General features: G+C 41.0%; 1 protein-coding gene across 1 annotated transcript in view; it reads right to left on the bottom strand.

The window, feature by feature from the left end:
* sppl3 (signal peptide peptidase 3) overlaps positions 1 to 21,902 on the bottom strand; it is a 114,282-nt gene extending 92,380 nt beyond the window's left edge. Inside the window, exons 1-2 of the mRNA XM_088000129.1 lie at positions 21,830 to 21,902; positions 4,232 to 4,320 (exon numbers count right to left, since the gene is read on the bottom strand). Of these exons, the coding sequence (XP_087856255.1) occupies positions 4,232 to 4,310 (79 nt within the window). The 5' untranslated portion in view covers positions 4,311 to 4,320; positions 21,830 to 21,902. The remainder of the gene's footprint in view (positions 1 to 4,231; positions 4,321 to 21,829) is intronic.
* Between the last annotated feature and the right edge of the window lie 709 nt (positions 21,903 to 22,611).

The raw sequence follows: 22,611 nt of genomic DNA, 5'->3' as shown, positions 1-22,611 counted from the left end.
GAGCAGTAGATGGGATCTATCTGGACTTCAGTAAGGTGTTCGACAAGGTTCCCCATGGGAGACTGATTAGCAAGGTTAGATCACATGGAATACAGGGAGAACTAGCCATTTGGATACAGAACTGGCTCAAAGGTAGAAGACAGAGGGTGGTGATGGAGGGTTTTTTTTTCCCAGTCTGGAGGCCTGTGACCAGTGTAGTGCCACAAGGATCAGTGCTGGGTCCACTACTTTTTGTCATTTACATAACTTTCAAAAGTTGATAGGGGCAGATGTTTGTAGGTAAAGGGATGGCTGGAAAATGGGAAGCCTTCAGAAATGAGATAATGAGAATCCAGAGACAGTATATTCCTGTTATGGTTAACAGAAAGGCTGGTAGGTATAGGGAATACTGGATGACTAAAGAAATTGAGGGTTTGGTTAAGAAAAAGAAGGAAGTATATGTCAGGTATAGACAGAATAGATTGAGTGAATCCTTAGAAGAGTATAAGGGCAGTAGGTGTATACTTGAGAGAGAAATCAGGGCAGTAAAAAGGGGACAGCTTTGGCAAATGGAGTTAAGGAGAATCCAAAGGGTTTTTACAAATATACTAAGGACAAAAGGGTAACTAGGGACAGACTAGGGCTCCTCAAAGATCAGCAAGGCAGCCTTTGTGTGGAGCCACAGGAAGTGGGGGAGATACTAAACAAGTATTTTACATCAGTGGTCACTGTGGAAAAAGACATGGAAGATATAGAATAGAGGGAAATAGTTGGTGACATCTTGAAAAATGCCCATATTACACAGGAGGAAGAGCTGGATATCTTGAAACACACAAAAGTGGATAAATCCCCAGGATCTGATCAGGTGCACCCTGGAACTCGGCAGGAAGTTGGGAAGGGATTGCTGGGCCCCTTGTAGTGATACCTGTATCATCACCAGTCATAGGCGAGGTGCCTGAAGACTGGAGGTTGGCAAACATGGTGCCACTATTTAAGAAACATTGTAAGGACAAGCCAGTGTTGGGCAAGTTGTTGGAGGGAATCCAGAGGGACAGGATGTACATGTATTTGGAAAGGCAAGGACTGATTAGGGATAATCAACGTGGCTTTGTGCATGAGAAACCATGTCTCACTAACTTGATTGGGTTTTCTGAAAAAAAAACAAAGAGGATTGATGAGGACAGAGAGGTGGACTTGATTTATATGGACTTCAGTAAGACGTTTGACAAGGTTCCCCTTGGGAGACTGGTTAGCAAGGTTAGATCTCATAGAATACAGGGAGAACTAGCCACAAGGATCGGTGCTGGGTCCACTACTTTTCATCATTTACTTAAATTATTTGGATGTGAGCATAAGAGGTATAGTTAGCAAGTTTGCTGATGACCAAAACTGGAGGAGGTCACCTCAGATTACAATGGGATCTTGACCAGATGGGCCAATGGGCTGAGAAGTGGCAGATGGAGTTTAATTTAGATAAATGTGAGGTGCTGCATTTTGGGAAAGCAAATCTTAGCAGGACTTATACACTTAATGGTAAGGTCCTAGGGAGTGTTGCTGAACAAAGAGACCTTGGAGTGCAGGTTCACAGCACCTTGAAAGTAGAGTCTCGGGTAGATACAATAGTGAAGGAGGCATTTGATATACTTTCCTTTATTGGTCAGAGTATTGAATACAGGAGTTGGGAGGTCATGTTGCAGCTGTACAGGAATCGGTTAGGCCACTATTGGAATATTGCGTGCAATTCTCGTCTCCTTCCTATCAGAAAGATGCTGTGAAACTTGAAAGGCTCAGAAAAGATTTACAAGGATGTTGCCAGGGTTGGGGGATTTGAGCTATAAGGAAAGGTTGAATAGGGTGGGGCTGTTTTTCCTGGAGGCAGAGGGGTGACCTTATAGATATTTATAAAATCATGAGGGGCATGGATAGGATATATAGACAAAGTCTCTTCCCTGGGTGGGGGAGTACAGAACTAGAGGGCAAAGGTTTAGGGTGAGAGGGGAAAAGTATAAAAGAGACCTAAGGGACGGTTTCATGCAGAAGGTGATACATGTATGGAATGAGCTGCCAGAGGAAGTGGCGGTGGCTGGTACAATTGCAACATTTAAAAGGCATCTGGATGGGTTTATGAATAGGAAAGGTTTGGAGGGATATGGGCCGGGTGCTGGCAGGTGGGACTAGATTGGGTTGGGATATCTGGTTGGCATGGACAGGTTGGACCGAAGGGTCTGTTTTCGTGCTGTACATCTCTATAACTGTATAACGAAGACATTGAGTTTTAAAATACTCTGCTAGAAATCTGACCAAACCAGCCAAGCTTCACAGCGAATTACAAACTGCTAGAAATCATTGTTAAGGAATGGATTTGCATTAAACTGGTTATAACTGGCAATAAGCAACAGACACCAGAACTGCAGGAACAGCCAGAAACAAAAGAAAATCTATAGAAACCTATTATTATGCTAAATAAAAGGACACTGATGACTCCCCTACTTACTCAAAGGCATCTTGATAGTTCTGACAATAGAAGACCAAAACTCAAAAATAAATTACCATGAATGCTGGAAATCTGAAATAAAACACAGAGTGCTGGAAAACTCAGCAGGTCTGGCAGCATCTGTAGATTGAGAGTGTGTTCATGGATTAACAGCATGTCTCACTGTGTGCCAATAGGTAGCTATCACATGATCAAAACTCCTCCTCATGAAACCACTGATTATAAACTTGTTTATTATTGAAGGGAATAACATTAGGTGGTGTGCAGAATGTCACAACAGGATCACTTCCTCAGCAATCTTTTTTAATCTCCGATCCATCCTATCTCTGCTAGAAGTTGGAATACTTCAAAGGTAGAAAATTTAAAAATAAAAAAGGAACTTCATCCATGGTAGCACCAACTCTGAAAAAGATTGCACTTGACGAACAACTCCAGAAGAACAGCCAGCCTAAAATCGTCACAACAACTGGACTTCAAGACCACTATTTTGGAATTCTAATTTATGTAGTTTATGGACTTTAACTTTTTTCCCCAATTCCACCTTCCAATTCGTTCTGTTCACTTGCATGCTACTGTACTTCTACGAGTCACAGGAGGTGTTTCACCTTTTGATAGATTTAAAGTTTTAACTGTGTGATTATAATGGAATTTTTTGTGCTAAAGTCAAGAGATCAAGCTAACTTGTTTTTTCATGGCTTCACATATGAAGTACATAGTGACTGAGAAATTAATTACATCTTAAAAATTCCATTATAATCAACTTCAAGAGTGAAAGAAAACAATTTATTAATTCCTCATTTATTGGATAATCATCAGATATGAGGAAAAATCTTCTGTTTTCCACTTGGAATTCTCATTTCCAAATCCAGGGATTTTTAAAAATTAATACATTTTCCATGATCCTCTTCCATCTTCCCTCTATGGCTTCCCCTTTCGCTCTTGCTTTTTTTAAAAAATGGAAATGTAGTCCTCTCCTACCCCTCTCCAATCCACATGTTAACCCACTCATCAGACAAGGGTCACTGCCTACCTGACCCTAACTAATTTGTGCTCATTTAAGAGCTTTCACTGAAGGAGCTTTCACTGATTTTTGAGGAGAATTACCTTGCTAAAGTTCTCGTACCTGGTTTTAATTCTAAGAGTCTGTACTCAATGGTCAAATGTAAGCTGTAACATTCCAAAAGACATCTTGAAAATAACGTTATCAAATTCTCTATTCCCTAATTAATCTCAACAGTAAGATTTTAAAATACAATTAACAAGTTAATTTCACTACATTAATTAAAATTTTGTGATGAGTATGAAAATCAAGTAATCTATGGGTTGGAATATAGTGCACACTGTTATAACACGCATAAACAACTTTTAATCCAATGCACTGCTTTATTATAGCAATCCATACCTCAATTTGTACTGTGCCTGAAATCTAAACTCAATACTACAAGAATCTATGTATTAAGCATCTTCATCTATGCAACTAGCACAAAGTCCACTGAATGACTTTTTTTAAAAAAAAGTATTTAGGGATTGGTTCCCAACCATCAGAAAATTAGCCAGTATTGTAATACATTATGCACTTTCCAAATAACTGAACTGTCATCTACCAAAATTATAGTTATGATTGGGATGTACTAAAAAGGATACCAACGTTAAACACAATCGCAACAATACACTTATGATATGCTCCACAAGGTTCTGTACATGACCAGCAATGACGAAATAAAATGAGATTATGCTCGAGTCTTGTTTTCTACTTACTATTGTTGGCATTGTTTGCATTGAAAGTACCAGATGAAGCATTCACATCTTTATCTTTATCCTGGTTTTCAAAATCCATATTCAGAGACCTTTTAGATGGGGTGGGGTGGGGTGGAGAGAAATGAAAAATTTGTTAGATTACACTGTTCAAACAAACAGTTGTCACATTTTATCTGGGAAAAACACATCAATTAAGGTCCACTGTTCCACAAAGTCATCACAAAATGCCAAAGTGTATAAAATAAGAATGAAATCACAAAATCTGACTGATTAACTTCAAGATAAAAGTAATTCACACCAGGTATTGTCAGTGACAAAAATGTAACTACTAACAGAGGCAAAGCAAGGATTTCTAGTCTATTACTATGCAATTTAAACTATACCCCTTCAAAAACTTCAAACGTGTGAACACTCAAATCATAATTAAGACAGACAAAAGACAAATGGTTTAACACAGACACTATGATTGGAGACAAAAAAAAGGACAGGTAAACAAAAGTCCAAAGATCAGAAGTCCAGACCACAAAATGGAAAGTTATTTTCTCACAGTAGTTTTGATTTTGATAAAAATGGCATACTGTTATCTAACAGGTGCCCAGTTGCTCTTTGACGCAATGGGTGATCAGATGGGCCGATGTCTTTTGTTAGAATATTTTCTTTGTATTGTCTTTTCCTGAAGGATGGGCAGCGGTGCGGGCGGGGGGGGGGGGGGGGGGGAGCAGTCAGAGACAAAGCTGAATGGTTTCCGATTGTGGGCTCTGGAAATTTTACTCTGTTACGGTTGTGGCACATACAGCCTATTAACACCCTGCAACCCACCCTACAACCGGTCATCCAGCAGAATCGCCTCAACACATTCTTGGTACAGTTCGGTCTCAAATTCTCCATCTCAACACTTCAGAAAGCATAATTGTATCATAACTCAAAAAATATGCAGTACTTGGTTTTCAAGCTGCAAATTCTCCTGCTATTCCAGTTGTAGCAATCCAATTTCCATTATAGTCCCAAACAAAAAATACGATTTCTTACACAGTACAAATCTGTGGCCTAAACCTACATGATATAGTAGCATATGTTCTGTGAGAGAAGTAAAAATTTAAACTTTTATATCTTAAAAGCATAACCTGCTGAAAATCTTTCCAAGGTTTGTGGAAACGTAAGTATGATAATAGCATTAAGCTCCACCACTGCCATTCTGTGCTTACTTTTTTAGAATATATAAAAATATACACCAATACAGAATGTTACTCTTAGAAATAGAGATTTTGTTATAGTGCTTGCAACCCTGGAGTTCTGTTCACACACCAATGAAAGCCTTTTTATCATGTCCTTCTAACAGTTGAGAAGTTGGACTCTAGACAAGCCCATCCCATTAAATACACTGCATTGCATGACTTTGGGCTTTGCTTTCTCAAAAACAGGTTGGTGGACAACACTCGCTAAGCTGTGTGAAGCAATTCCAACGTTCCACATGTGCTGATTGTGGCACAGGCCTCAGTTTCAGGAGGTCACTCAGAGGCCTCCAATGAGAAAATTAAAGGAAGACTGGGGGTGGATTTGTGTGGCAACATGGCATCTTATTCCAATATTTACCTGCTACATGCCAGAGCACCTTTCCTTCAGCATTATTATACATAATACAGGGTCTGAGGTTTCCTATCTCTTCCATCCTCCGAGTTAAGAGTCAAGTCACATTGCTGTGGCATCTCATCTAAGCAAGACTAGGTAAGGATGGCAGATTTACTTCCTAAAGTACATTAGTTATGATAATTGTCAGTGTCACATGGTCACCATTAAGCTAGCCTTTAATTTCAGATTTTTATTGAATTCAACTTTCACTGCTGATTCAAACCTATGTATTCAGAGTACTTAGTCTCAGGGTCCTCCCATTACTAGTCCAGTCATATGACCACATTCCCCAAAAAATTATATTATATCAAATTACATTCAGGAGATTCTGTGAAATGAAGGATTGAAATTTACTTAGTTGTGATTTCCACAAATTAACTTAATGTTAACTTTGTCAGACAGCAATTTAAGCTCAGGAATCTGCCATGATCTGTTTAGAGTTGCGTTATTTTGTGCACGAGCTAGTCATGAAGTGCACCCAATGAGCACTGATAGTATACTAGAACTAGGAATTAACCTAGTCCAAAACCCTCTCCCATGTTACACACAGGCAAGAAATTAGATTAGAATGCATTGTGGTAATACACAACAATATCAATGATGCTGTGAAACTAACCATTTGTACGCATGGTGGTGATGTAAAATATTGATTGCATAATTAATTCCTGCAAACACCACCACCACCCACCACCCCCAAACCATACTGACTCTCTCGACTCGTGTAGCTCAAACTACAGAACTATTAAAAAAAAAGGCCAAAAAACACTTTTCTATTTACAGAAGTCTTGTTCAAAGCACCATCCAAAATCACTTCTTTTCAACTACGACCTTCACATCTCAGCTAGATTAGATTACTTACAGTGTGGAAACAGGCCCTTCGGCCCAACAAGTTCACACTGACCCGCCAAAGCGCAACCCACCCATACCCCTACATTTACCCCTTACCTATCACTACAGGCAATTTAGCATGGCCAATTCACCTGACCTGCACATCTTTGGACTGTGGGAGGAAACCGGAGCACCCGGAGGAAACCCACGCAGACACGGGGAGAATGTGCAAACTCCACACAGTCAGTCACCTGAGGCGGGAATTGAACCCGGGTCTCCGGCACTGTGAGGCAGCAGTGCTAACCACTGTGCCACCCCTACCAGCCACCTACAGCATCTCAAGTAGATAGGCTGGGGGCTAGAAGATCACAGCAAGCCAGGTGGCATCAGGAGGTGGAGAAGTCGACATGTAGGGTGCGATCCTTCTTCAGGACTGGGGATGAGTGTAGGGGGAGCTGCAGATAAATGAGGTGGCGGGGACAGGGTGGTGAAGTGGGGACAGGTGAAACCTACAGGATCTCTGCATTACTGTACAGCAGACAATTCAAGGTCATACCAAACACATTGTAAATGGTGATGCTTTGTCACATTCATAAACAAGGCTAGTTGGTTGTTATGCAATAGTATGGCTTTCCGGTTTCAGAGTCTGCCACAGACACTGACGTATATCCAGTCTATCAGGACAGTAATTTTGATGAATAAATTCAGGCAGAAGTTTATCACTATTTGATTCATTCATGGGATGGCAGCATTGTTGGCAAGGCCAGCATTTGTTGCTTATCCCAAATTATCCTAGAACATGGTGGTGAATCCTCTTTTTGATCACTTGCAGTCTACATTGGCGAGCTACAACTATTAGTGTTGTTAGAAAGTGTATTCCAGGACACTGATTAAGCAGCAGCGAAGGAATGACACATCATTTAAATTTCAAGCTTCCAGCTGCCTCCCATTTCAACACACCACTGTGTTCCCTGCCAACATTTATGTCTCAAGCCTACTGGAGTGCTCCAGCAATGCTCAACACAAGCTGGAAGAAAAGCGTCTCATTTTCCGCTTGGGGATCCTGCAGTCTTCAGACTCAATATCGAATTCAAAGATTTTAGGGCCTGAGCACTTCCTTCCAAGTCCTTTACCCACTCCCACATCCCAGACTTTTCATGGCATAAGCTGCTTTCAGCACAGCCAACCCATTTTTACCAACTTATGATTCTTGACTTAGCATTACCTCGCCCTCTGATTGCCTGTATCTCTGTCCTTCTGGGCCCTATCACTTACTCTTTTACCACCAACACTCCCATTCTCCTCCACAACCTTCAGCTTCTGCGCCATATTTTCCTAACTGTCATCAGTGACAGAGTCACTCTAGCCAAAAACGTCAACTCTGTTTTGTCTCCACAGATATGCCAGAACTGCTGAGTTTCTCTAGCAATTTGTTTTTTTTTTGTTTTCATCAGAATCAGTTTTTACTATGATACTACAAAATTATATGAATCATTGCAGTTTAGTGAATAAAATTTTGGAAAAGTAATTCAAGGCCGCATCTTGGTATCTTTAGATTTGCATGTACAAACCATGACGTCGAGTTTCATGGAAAATTTAGCAATAAATACTCCTTGGCGTGTCCATTCGAAAAACTTGGATAAATTTCACACAGGTAAGAACCAATAAAAAGTTGAGATCGCAAACTGCAAAATATCCTTACAAAGCTATACCTGAGTAACAACTTCATGATAATATTTATGGAGTGTTAAGGCTCACAGTACCACAAGGCCAAGAATTATGAATTGATAAGATGATTCAAAAGTGGATTGGCAAAGGTTCCACTTGTTTTTAAATCCTGAAGAATAGGAAGAAAGACCAAGGAAGTCGCTAACATCAAGAGTTTTGCAGTCTTAAAAAAAGACCAGAACAGGTGGCTGCATTATTGTCTAATAAATTTCATTTCTACCTATACGTGGATAATTAGGCAGGGCTGCATGTACACCTATAAAACGTTTCCACAGTTTTTCAATAGACTGAAACGACACTGCTTACTTACAGGCCCTTTTAGATAAAGGTCAGTGTGATGTATGTCCGCCATTGATTGTTAGTATTTGCAATGGCTGTAGGCCAAAAATAGAACCTCCTAATAACTGGAAGACTTATTTTTGGCAAGTCAGTACATATTCTACTCTGAGAAAGTTAGGACTGCAGATGTTGGAGATCAGTGAAGATTAGAATGGTGCTGAAAAAGCACAGCAGGTCAGGCAGCATCCGAGAAGCAGGAAAATCAACGTTTTGGGCAAGAGCCCTTCATCAGGAATGATCTGCTCAAAACGTCGATCTTCCTGCTCCTCGGATGTTGCCTGGCCTGCTGTGCTTTTCCAGCACCACACTAATCTTGACATATTCTACTCTGCCAATCCTAGCAATTCTTAGCAGCTTTACAGTCTTAAAAAACTAAGCTTTTAAAACAAAAGCTACAAAGAAACTACTTTAAAACAGCCTTGTGGAAATGCTCAGAATTTTGAGCACCCATTAGTTCAATTATCTAAGGGTACTCAAAAATCAGATTTTTTTCCCTCTTGCAAATCTTTCATTTAGTATCTATTTAGGTTCCATTAGGTCAAAAATTGTATTAATTTCATGGTAACAGCTTCCATGCACATGATCTTTTTCGTAACTAAATCCTATAAGCAGTAGAGAATTTCAGTCCATTGATCTGGCTACAGCAAAGGAACATCATACTTTAACCATAAACCAGCTGACAGCATAAATAAGTACCAATGACTGATCACCAACAATACATTAAGTACACGGAAATTCGCACCTATTTTTCGGTTGTTCAGATCCTCCTTAAAACGTAAATGTTTTTGCTGTAATACCTTCTTGCATAATTCAGCACCCATTTTACTTGGTAACAGCTTGGAATATGTTAACTCCATTAAAAGGAGCTATAGAAATGAAAATAGTTGTCTTTCATGTCTTTATCATTGGCTTACCTAATTGGCTTTTAAAGAACCTGATTGAAACAAAGATTTCTCAGTCATCGAACTTTCACAACCACTCAATGCCTTGAAAGTACCTAACAGCAAATTAAGTACTTCTTCAGTATAGTGCCTGCTTTCATTTAAGAAATGCAGCAGCCAATTTGCAACATAAATATGACATCTGCCAGATAGTCTGTTTTTAGGAAAATAATGCAATGCTGGAAAAAACCCATCACTTAAATCCTTAAAAACAGCACATACATTCAGCAGACAAGGGAAGTTTAAAGATAGGAAAATTTATTTTAACACTGAGATCTTCCGAACCACAACTTTCAAATAAATAACATGAAACAATTTATAATAAATCACAGAATGAATCCAAGATCAGAGGGAGTCTTCACCCTTTGCACCCACTAAATGACAGCAACAGATCAACTATTCTCTTTGTTCTATCTAGTTGAAGTCAGTCCAACTTGCTTTTTAAAATGAAAAGTAGCTGTCCGTGAAACTACTCAGTTTAAACACTTGTGCCAGTTTACTCATCCAACACCCATATAAAAAAATTCCAATTAACACTATCTGGCATGTATTTGCATGGCAGAACCTTGGAATCAGTGAGGAAAATATAAATGAACCTTAAACAACCTGGAAAAGCCACTCCAAGGAATAGTATGAATGGGGATTCATCAGACTACTAACAACTGGAAACATTTCCAAAATGCAGCACAAGCATAAGATGTAGTAGAAAATCTTTGAGCCTAGTGTGTCTGCTTCACCATTCAATGTCATGGTTGATCTGATAATCCTCAACTGCACTTTCTTACCGTATACCCAGAATCCTCAACCTCTTTACGGATTAAAAATCAGTACATCTCAGTGTTGCATATATTTAGCAACCCAGTCTTATAGCCCTCTAACGTAAACAAATTCCAAAGATTCACTACCCTCATAGCAGATAAGGAGGAATCTCTCCTAACTATGTAGCCCCTTACTCTTGAGATTATATCCATTGATCAGAGACTTCCTCTCAAGGAAATGCGAACCCTTAACTTCAATCCTGACAAGACCCAAACAATCAATCTTATGTGTTTCAATAAGGTCACCTCTCATTTTTCAAAACTCTAGTGAGTACAAGGCCAACCCATGCAATCTGTCCTTATAAGATAATCCCTCCATACCCAGGATCAACTGAGTGTACCCTCTTGGAAGGATCACTAATGCCAACACATTTTTCTTTAGATAAAGGGATCAAAACTGTTCGCAATATTCCAGTTATGGTCTAACTAGTGCTTTGTATAGTTTAGCAAGACTTTGTTTTAGTACTCTATTGCTTTGAAATAAAGGCCAATCTAGTTTGCCTTCCCTTTTACTTGCTGAAATTGCAAGCTACTTGAGATTTATACTCAAGGACCTCAAATCCCTCTGTGCTGCAGTGTGGTGCAGTCTTTGTTCATTTAAATAATATGTAGCCCCTCTATTCTTTCTGCCAGAGTTCACATTTCCCCACATATTTCAACTGCCAAGTCTTTGCTCATTTACCTAATCTGTTGTCTGCCCTCCTCACCCACTTGCCTTCATACATTTTTTTTGTGTCATTGCAAAGTGTTGTCGGAGTTGCTTCATGCAAAGTACCAAAATACATTGTAAATAATTGCGGCCTCAACACCAATTCACACTGCATTCCACTGGTTACATGTTCCATCAAGAATTTCGCTTGTCCCAATTCTGCTTATCTAATAGGAAACAAAACTTCCCCCCATGTTAATATATTACCCTCCAACAACTTAGACGCATTAAGCAGCCAAATGTGTGATACTTTATCAAATACCTTCTGGAAATTCAAAAATATTACATCCCCTGGCTCCGCTTTATCTATCCTATTTGTTACTGCCTCTCAGAATTTCAATAAATTTCTCAGGCATGATTTTGTTTTGATGACTTTGCATGATTTTTTATATTTCTAAATGCTTTGCTGTTATACCCTTTACAATGAAATCAAACGGTTTCCCCTTACGACAAATGTTAAGCTAACATAGTTAAGCCCATAATTGTCTTTTTTTTTCCTGTCTCGGTTCAAATAACTGTGTTACACCATCAGCTTTCCAATCCTCTGGGACTTCTCCAGAACCTAAGGCTTAATGAAAGATTACTAATAATGCATCTAACACCTCTGTAGCTACTCCCTTTAATATTCCAAAATGCAATCCATCAGGTCCAGGCAATATGAGGCTTTAGCCCCTTTGGTTTCCCTTGAACTTTTTAATCTAGTAATAGCTATTGCATTTATTACTTCTCATCCTAATCCCCTTTTGCACCTCAACTATTTAGTGCATTTGGTATTCTCAGTTAGTTTCTTAACATTATTTCCTGAGCTTCATTCTCCAAGGAGCCTCTCCCTTCCTCTTAAAATATCTAAAGAAGTGCTTTCTCATTATTTTGATATTACTTGCTAGTTTACCACAAAGTTTATTTTCTCAATTTTTATTAATTTTTGTTCATCTTTTTAAAGCTTTCCCAATCCTCTGGTTTACCACTAATCTTCAAAGTTTTACTTTCAATTTAATACTATCTTGGTTAGCCATGTTTGGTCTATCCTCTTCCTCACTGGATTGCATCTTTGTTATTTTCGTAAACAAAGGGGAATCATGAAGACAAAAGAATGAAATGATCAGCCAAAAAAGAGCAAATGCATTTGCCCAAATTGTCTTTTGTGGATAACTCTCTCCTTTCCTACATCCACTGAATTCAATGGAATTAGAAGTATTCAAATGTGAGCAGAATTCAAACAAAGGGATGGAAATGAAATAAGAAAATCATTTATTAAAGACTGAAATTAAAAGATTTCATGGGGAAGTGATGGCCTAGTGATATTACTGCTAGGTTATTAATCAGGAACTCAGCTAACGTTCTGGGGACCCTGGTTTGAATCCCGCCACAGTAGAGTGGTATTTGAATTTAGTTAAACAAATCTAGAATTAAGAATCTATTGATGACTATGAAACCATTGATTGTGGGAAAATCATATCCCGTTCACTAATATCCTCAGGCAAGAAAATCTGCCAATCGCACCTGGTCAGACCCATATCAATGTGGTTGAGTCTCAACTGCTCTCTCAACAGTTGTACCAATCACTACAAAGTCTCAAAGAAAAGAAACCGGATGGATCACTTGGCAGAGACCTTGGCACTGGAAACAACTGGTAGAAGCAGCCCTTTCGACCCTGAAAACTCCTCCTTATTGACATCTGGGGGCCAGTGCCAAATTTGCGAGAACTGTCTCACAGACTAGTCAAGCAACAGCCTGACATAGCCATACTCACCAAATCATACCTTACAACATCCTAGTCACCATCATGCCCATCCCTGGAATTGCCATCTCACCAGAACAAAGGTAGTGACACCACAGTGGTATGAAGCTGCCTTGGCAGTCCACACCATTGACTCGGGACCCAGTGAATCATAGAATCCCTGCAGTGTGAAAGCAGGCCACCCAGCCCATCAAGTCCACACTGAGCTTTCCACCTACACCTACTCCCCTCCCCTATCCCAATAATCCTGCATTCCCCATGGGTAACCTACACAGCCCTGGACACCATGGGGCTATTTAGCATGGCCATTCCACCTAACCAGCATATCTTTGGACAGTGGGAGAAAACCCATGCAGACACTGGGAGAATGTGTGGAGTTGCACAGTCGCCTGAAGCTGGAATTGAACTCAGGCGGCTGGCACTGTGAGGCAGCAGTGCTAACCACTGAGCTACCGACTCACGGCTTCAGATTAAATGTGGGCAACGAAACCTCCTGCTGATGACCATATATCATCCTCCCTTGGCTGATAAATCGGTACTCCTGTGTTAAGCAAAACTTGGAGGAAGCATTGAGGATGACAAGAGCACAAAGTGTATTCTGGGTCAGGGATTTGCATGTCCACCACCAAGAGTGGCTCAACAGCAGTACTACTGGTCAAACTGATCGGGTTCTAAAGAACACAGCCACTAGTTTAGGTTTGCAGCAGACGGTGAGGGAACCAAGGAGGAAAACATACTTGACCTCATCGTTACCAATCTACCAGCTGCAGATGCATCTATCCATGACAGTTTCAGGAAGAGCAGCCAGCACATAGTTGTTGGAGACAAAGTCCCACTTTCACATTGAGAATAATCTCCATTGTGCTGTGTGGCACCATGCTAAATGGAACAGACTTTGAACAGATCTAACAGCTTAGAACTAAGCACCCATGAAATATTATGGACCACCAAGAGTAGCAGACCTATACTCCAGCTCAATCCGTAACCTCATGGCCCAGCAAATTCCTCACTCAACCATTAGTATCAATCCAGGGGATCAACTCTGGTTCAATGGAGAGTGCAGGAGGGCATGCAAAGAGCAGTACCAAGCATACCTGAAAACGACATGTCAATCAGGTGAAGCTACTAAACAGGAATACTTGCACGCCAAACAGCATAAGCAGCAAGTGATAGACCGAGCTAAGTGATCCCCAAACTAACGGATCAGATCTAACTCTGCAGTCCTGCTACATCCAATCGTTAAATGGTTCATTGGAGGCAGCAGTTCCACAAATACCCCCATCCTCAATGATGGAAGAGCCCAGGATGTCAGTGCAAAAGATAAAGCAGAAGCATTCACAACCACCTTCAGTCAGACGTACTAATTGGATGAACCATCTCGGCCACCTCCAGTGGTCCCCGAATACTAGTCTTCAGCCAATTCGATTCACTCCACATGATATCAAGAAATGGTTGAAGGTATTGGATACTTCAAAGCCAGGGCCCTGACAGCATTCCAGGAATAGTGGTGAAGACTGGTGCTCAGCCAAGTTGTTCCAGTACACTTACAACACTGTCATGTACCTGACAATGCTTAAAGATTATCCAGGTATGCTCTGTACATAAAAAGCAGGACAAATCCAACCCAGCCAATTACTGCCCTAGTCTACTCTCAATCATCAATAAAGTGATGGAGGGGGGGGGATCCAAGAAAGCAGCAACCTAGGAGGGACTGTGTTGCGGGGCTCCCCGCCACAACATCAGCTAGACAGCACTAGAACCGGTCCCATCCATGTTACTGTGTAAAAGAGCTACAGAACCTGAAAATCTCACTTACCTTTGTTTTTGCTATGGGAGAATGCCGAAAAAAGGAGGAAGTTCGCCCGGGGCCATGGCTCAATCCACCGAGGCGGTGGGCTTGCTTACTCACCAGGCCTTGGTTGAGGAGCTCGCCAAATCTTGCGAGGTCCTGGGGAAGCAAACTGAAGGGGAAAAAAAATTCGAGGAAAAGCTGGCCCCTATCTCCGCTATGCTGCAAAAAAATTAACAGCAACTGGAGAACCTGTGAAAAAGAACTGATGAGCTCAAACGCTGGGTCACAGGGGTGGAAGCAGAAGCTGATTCTTCCAAGAGTCAGACTGAAGCCCTGGAAATTACAGGTCCGTGGTGTGCTACATCTGGTGAATGACCTTGAGAACAAGGTCGTGTTATTGGTTTGTTGGAGGGGACGGAAGATGAGTGGCCAGTAGAATTCTTTGAGAAGTGGTTCCCAGAATTCCTTAGTTTTGAGGCTGTAAAAGGAAGGATAAAGATCAAGAGAGGCCACCAGGTCACAGCATGGAGGCCAGGAATGGACCAGTGTCCTCGCCATGTCCTGGTATGGTTCCATCATTATAAAGACAAATAGAGTGTCATGAAAGCTTCCAGAGCCCAAGGGAAGGATCAGTGGGCATTGGTGTGAGAAGGCTCCAGGGTCACATTTTTTCAAGACTTTTCAGCAACGGTGTTCTGGAAAAGGAAGTCCTACAACTGCAACAAGAAGAGATTGAGAGAGCTTGGATCCAGTACTCTGAAGATATCCAGCGGTGCTTCAGATTAATCATAATGGAACTGTACATTTATTTGACCCACCAGAGAAAGTGAGAAACTTTGTGGACATGTTGACTTAATCCGAACGATCGAATAAGTACAAATAACAGTCATTTGGGTTTGTCCTTCTTCAGAGGGGACTTGATGGAGTCTCTTTTTGTTGGTGATAAGTTGCATTAAATGATGCTTGGGATGGATAGAGTACTTAGCTTTAATTTCTAAGTTATACCAAAGAATGGGTGTCATATTTACTTTTAACTTATTTGTGTATATTACTAATCTTACTTTTTTTTGCTACTTTACCCTGGGTTTGTGGTGTGACCCTAGCTAGTAGGTGTTAAGAGGATGGTTGGAATGGTTAATACTGTTTTGGAATGTGTAGGTGACCCCTTTGAATAGGAGGTACGTTCCTCCAATCAGAGCCTAAAGGTGCTTTTTTGCTTTTCTGTTTTTGGTGTACATTGTATTTGTAAGTTTTGTAGGTTTGTTGATTGTAGCTGTTTAGTTTATGTCGTTTGTGTTTTGTGGACTTTCTTGCACCGAAGCTCGGCAATTCACAGTTCAAGTTCTTCCTCTCTGGAGTCAAAATGATGCGATAGAAGGTTATGGCTAAGGATGTGTTAAAGTGGTGTACCTGGAACATTAAGGGGGGGGGGGGGGGGGGGGGGAGGGTCACCTGCCATTTAAGAGGAAGAAGGTACTCTCCAGTCTTAAAAGAGAGAAGGTGGATGATGACTTATTGCAAGAAGCATACCTCAATGATACAGAGCATTTGAAACTGCAACAGAATGGTATGACTCGGTTTATGTCTCACCTTCCAATACTAGGAGTAGGGGTTGGATATACTTGTTAGGAAGAATCTCCCATTTAAGTTATAAGTGAATATTAAAGACACACCCGGGAGATTTGTAATCCTTAAAGCTTGATAAATGGGGAAAATACAGGATCTTAAATGTTTATTGCCCCCCCAGCCCACCCCCTTAAGATCTTGATCGACGCACTTTCTAAACTGGTTAACCTCGCATCTCAACATATCATGAGGGGGATTTTAATTATCTAATAGATCCTACAACAGACAGTTCTACTGAATTCAGGGCTTTTTTTAGACATTAATTCAGACTCGGCCAGTAATCCATCCATTCTCTGGGAAACTGCTAAAGCATTTGTTTGGGAGTTATTTTCTATTCTGCCAGTAAGAAACAGCAGAAGGGTGAGCAGCAACACTCGCTTGAAACATGTCTGAAGGCAGCTGAAATGACAGACTTTGATAGGCCCTCGCTGACTAAACTGCAGAGGATCACAGCGCTTCGGTCCACACTGAGCTCCATGCTCATACAGACAGCCTACATTTACAAATCAAAGGTTGTTTGAGCATGGGCATAAGCTGGGCAAGTACTTAGCATATCTGACAAGATGAAGGAGTGCTCCCCAAGCCATTAACTTGATCAGGGAAGACACTGGAAATTTAACCCATGGATTCTAAAAGGGTTAACGCAGCAAATCAGAAATTTTATTCTGAACTACACCAGTTTGAAAGTTGTGAGGATGGGCAGGATGGGATGGAGTTTTTTGTTAAGAATTTGGACCTCCCGGGAGTGACCGCTCCTTAAATACCCCACTATCAGTGCAAGAGGTGCAGAAGGCTGTGAGGCAGCTTCAGAATGGGAAGGCGCGTCGTCCTGATGGACTTCCCACTGAGTTTTATAAGGAATTTATAAATATACTGTCAGGATCGATGCTTAGTATGTTTAACGATTCACATAGTCGTGGCCTCCTCCCACCATCTTTAAGAGAGGCAAACATTTCACTTATCCTTGAAAACGGGAGGACCTGAGAGAACTGTGCTTCCTATAGGCCTATCTCACTTCTGAATGTCGATTTCAAAATCCTAAGACTCTTGCACTAAGACTAAACACTGTGTTACCCTCCATCATTAAGGAGGATCACACGGGTTTTATAAAAGGTCGCAGATCCTTGAATAATATCAGGAGGTTACTTAATATGATCCAAGCATGTGACCGAGTCAAGTGGCCATACCTTTTTTATACTTTAAAGTGTTGTTTTATACTTTAAAGGGGTCTTTATCAGGTGGGTAAAAAGGTTTTGTATAGTGACCCTCTTGCCTCAGTTCTCACCGATGGTGTGTGGTCAAGCAATATCCTTAGGGGCTGTTGACAGGGCTGTCCCTTATCACCACTGCAATTTACATTGTATTGCCCCCACCAGTCGTTCAATCACCAAACGGATCCCAACATATCTGCTCCAGGAGTGGAGACAAACTCACATAAGATTGCATTGTATGCAGATGACATTCTTGTCTTTTTAATCAAACCCAATAGTTTCGGTGCCTCATCTGATACAATACATTAATTTGTTTGGCAGCTTTTCAGGTTACAGGATGAACTTTGTGAAATCAGAGGCCTGGGGGTCTCCTGAAAATACCTGGCCCTGAGGACGAATCTCGATTTCCCTTTAAATGGTCACCGGAGGGCTTTCTCTACTTAGGTATATTCATTACTCCCGTCTTTGATCAGCTAATTAAACCAATTTGGCCCATTTATTCGACAAAATCAAACAAGACCGTCAAAGATGGGAGGCGCTTCCAATCTCTTGGTTAGGTCGGACAGCCCTCATTAAAAATGAACATTCTCCCCCGCCTGATGTATCCTACGTGAATGCTACCTCTATGCTAAGCAAACATTTAGAAGACTGAACGGCTGGTTCAGTTCCTTTATCTGGTATCACAAGCGATCCCTTATTAAACTGACTAAACTGCAGCTACTCCACAGACTAGGAGGAGTGCACGTCTCAGATATCAAAAACTATCAGTTCAGATATCAAAAACTATCAGTTAAGGCCATTGCTATCTTATGTGAATGACTGGGCCCAGGGGAATCCTCACTCACTACGGGTGGACACTGAAGCGTCTCAGGCAAGATGCCCCTGATGAGATTGCTGTTCTTGGACAAAATAAGGACAGTTAAGGAATACTGCCATAGCCCAATAGTTATTAATACTGTTAAACCATGGAGGGCAATGTGTCAGAGTGAGGGCAATATCGCCAAAACATCTTATTTTTAAAAAACACCCATAATTGGTATGCCGCGTTTTCAGCCAGGGATGATGGACTCAGGTTTAAACTATGGGCAGCTGGGGGTGTGTCTTGCCTGGGTGACTTATTTGAGGGGGATACAGTGCTGTCTTTTGACCAGTTGGCTCAGAATTAAGAGTTGCCCAGTAGGAACCTCTTTAGTTTTCTCCAAATTAGAAATTTCGTCCAAAAATAAAGACCACATTTCTAACGGATTCTTATAGATCTGACACGGAGAAGTGGGTGCAGAGTGCTTAGAACATACTTTCTGTCAGCAATGTCTATCACCTATTGGGAGAACACATCTCTTTGGTCAGACGAGTCCGAACAGCTCTATAAAGTATGGAAGAGAGAACTTGACGTTGAGATCTCCTCTTAAGTATGGGAAGATATCTGGGAAATTGCCAGGAGGATCTCCATTTGTAACAGGACCCATGCCTAGCAATTGAAGATTCTCCAGAGGGTCCACTTGGCTCCAGAGCGCCTTCAAAATTTAAAACGAAAGCATCTCCAATGTGTCCTAAATGTGGTACGCTCACATAGTCTCTGGTCCTGCCACAGGCTACAGGCATACTGGAGAGCTGTGGTAGGTGAAATAGAGGGGATCTTGGGGATAGAGGTGGAGATGGACCTAGTATCTCTTCTTCTTGGCCTGGATAATCTACTTCCATTAGACCAGTACAAAACAAAAATCTTTTCAGTATCCTCACTTTTTGCGCAAGAACATTCTATTAGGGTGGGTGTTTGGAAAAACCCTGACTCTGTCGGGATGGCATAAGCTAGTCATGGAACACATCTCTTTGGGCTTTCTTACAAGTATGGTGCACCATAAAACTGAATTTTTACAGCCCATTTTGGACTACTTGGGTACAGATTTGTCTGCCATACTAATAAGGGCCTTTACATAGCCATGACAATTCTGCTTAATGAATCTGGTATCCAGACAGACGGAACTACAAACACATGAATATGTATACATTTATGCTCTCTACGGTCAAGGGCTTTTACTTAGTTTCTTTGAGCTGTATTATTATTATTATTATTACTACTGTCATGATTCAATAGTTAGTTATTAGCTATTAGTTATTATTTATGTTATTAGTGGGTTTCTTTGTATTGTTTTGAACGGTTTTGTTTTGTATTTGTTGGAATAGCCAAAAAATTTCTTTTTCCAATAAAAATACATTTTTAAAAAAGTGATGGAAGGTATCATCGATAGTGCTATTGAGCAGCACCTGCTCAGCGATGCCCAGTTGCTGACCTCAATACATCCTTGGTTCAAATTCACGCTTGGACAAAAGAGCTGAATTCAAGGTAAGGTGAGAATAACCGCCTTTGACATTAAGGCCACATTAGACCAAGGCATCAAGAAGCCTCAGCAAAACTGCAAGGAGAAAGTGAGGTCTGCAGATGTTGGAGATCAGAGCTGAAAATGTGTTGCTGGTAAAGCACAGCAGGTCAGGCAGCATCCAAGGAACAGGAGAATCGACATTTCGGGCATAAGCCCTTCGTTTTCCTGACGAAGGGCTTATGCCCGAAACGTAGATTCTCCTGTTCCTTGGATGCTGCCTGACCTGCTGTGCTTTACCAGCAACACATTTTCAGCTCAGCAAAACTGCAATCAATGAGAACCAGGGGATAAACTCTCCGCTGGTGTCATATCTGGCACATACAAAGAATGTTGTGATAGCTGGAGGTCAGTCATCTCAGCTTCAGGAGATCTCTACAGGAGTTCCTCAGGGCAGTGTCCTAGGCTGAACCATCTTCAGCTGCTTCGTCCAATGATCTTCCCTCCATTATAAGGTCAGAAATGGTGACATTCAATGGTTGCACACTGTTCAGCACTATTCACAACTTCTGAGATACTGAAGCAGTCCATGTTCAAATGCAACAAGATCTGGGCAATATCCAGGTTTGGACCGACAAGTAGCAAATAACATTTATGCCACACAAATGTCAGACTATAATCGTCACCAACAAAAGACAACTTAAGCATCAACTCTTGACATTCAAATGGTGTTACCATCACTGAATCCCCCACTATCAATCTCCAGAAATTCAACTGGACTCATCACTTAAGCATAGTGGCTAAAGAGCAGGTCAGAGGCTTGGAATACTGCAGTGGATAACTGACACCCCGACTCCGCAAAACCTATCCATCATCTACATGGTAAATGGCACAAGTCAGGTGTGTGATGGAATACTCCCCACTTGTCTGGATGGATGCAACTCCAACAACACTGAAAACGCTTGGCACCATTGAGGACAAAGCAACTACTTGATAGGTATAACATCCACAAGCATCCACTCCTTCACTCCCTCCACTACCAATGCTCAATACTGATTGCTGCGACCATCTACACACTGCAGAAATTCACTAAGGATCCTCAGTCCTTCTGAACTCATAACTATTTCCATCTAGAAGGACAAGGGCAGCAGATACATGGGAACACCCACACCACCTTCAAGCTCTCCTCCAAGCCACCCACCATCCTCTCTTGGAAATAGATTGCTATTCCTTCACTGTTGCTGGAATTCCTTCCTAATGGCATTATGGGTCAATCCACAGCAAGTAGACTGCTGCAGTTCAAGGCAGCAGCCCATCAGCACCTTCTCAAAGGCAACTAGAAACGAGGAATAGATGCTTGCCAGGTAGCAATGCCCACACCCCACAAAATTAATAATAAAAATAGTAGCAAAGAGGTTTTGATCGCCCTCAATGAAACTTCAAGTGCTCTCTTACTTTCCCTTCCACTTCATCCACTTTAGATTTCCATTAGTTATTTCCTGTTTGAATAATTTTATACCGTTATGAAGAATACAAGCAAATCTGGCCTGAATTACTCTCCAGTTTACATATGTCTTTGTGTAAGAGATGTTTGCTTATCCTGGAAACAATATCTTCTTCCTTAAAATCACCAAATGGTGGCTGCATTTGCAATCCTTTTTTTGAGGCCTCGAAACAGTGGACTGAGAAGAGGCAGGAATCACTGACCTCCCAGGTTCTTGGGGCTCTTTTCTCTGCCAGCTGACATTCCACTTCTCACATCTTACAATTCCCCTCCAAACACAAATTTCGATAAGTCATGATCATCATGTTTTATCTTACAGCTGTCTATGTCAATGATCTTCATCCACAATACACAGTTACCAAATAATTCCTACATTAAATACATCTCTGGTACCAAAGTATATAATGCACATACCTGAAGCTTCCATAGACAATAAGTAGAATGGAGATGAGGAAGGTAGAAACTTGACTGGAATCCACAAGGGAATAGGCCCTACAGGAAGAAATGGAAACATTTTGATCAATATACATGGAGAGAGACTGCATCTTTAAGATGATTTTTCAAAATATTCAGCAATCATCGACTTAGCTTTCATGTATAAGTTTCTCCACGTACTAGGTTCCAGGTCCAATTTCTAGTTAGTGCACTGTTAGTTAATGGGCAGCAATCAGAGTAAAATAGTGCAGATACTGACCAGCAATCTTACTGACGTTTGTTGAAAATGCAACTTTTTTTTTTAATGGGGAGTAGGTCTGCACAACGATGTGGCCAAATCAAACAGCTCAGAGATTTATGGCCAAAGGCGGGCCTGAGTAATACAATAACTGACGCTGGGGTCAGCCCTGGTTCAGTGGCAGCAGACTCACCTCTAAGATGAATTCAAGCCCCACTCAGTATATTGCAGCACACATTCTAGGTTTACCAACGTGCAGTAAACTGGGCTCATCCTCTCTCAAGTGAATGCAAAAGATGCCAGGTGAGTTCTCTGGCTGTTCTGACCAACATTAATACCTCAAACATCATGACTAAAAACAGACTAGTAATTTCTCTCACTGTTTTTTGCAAGTCCTCTCTGTTGTGAAAATTGAATGTCATATCATATTTCAATATTTAAAAAAAATCACTATATTTCATAAGTACCATACCAGCTGTGAAACAATTGCATTTTATATACACAACTGTGTCAGAAAAACTTT

The sequence above is a fragment of the Chiloscyllium plagiosum genome, unplaced genomic scaffold (genome assembly GCF_037043375.1).
Source record: "Chiloscyllium plagiosum isolate Xiang-an unplaced genomic scaffold, Cpla_swu_hap1 HiC_scaffold_24, whole genome shotgun sequence".
Lineage (NCBI taxonomy): Eukaryota > Metazoa > Chordata > Chondrichthyes > Orectolobiformes > Hemiscylliidae > Chiloscyllium > Chiloscyllium plagiosum.
This window is presented reverse-complemented; position numbering and strand designations above follow the sequence as displayed.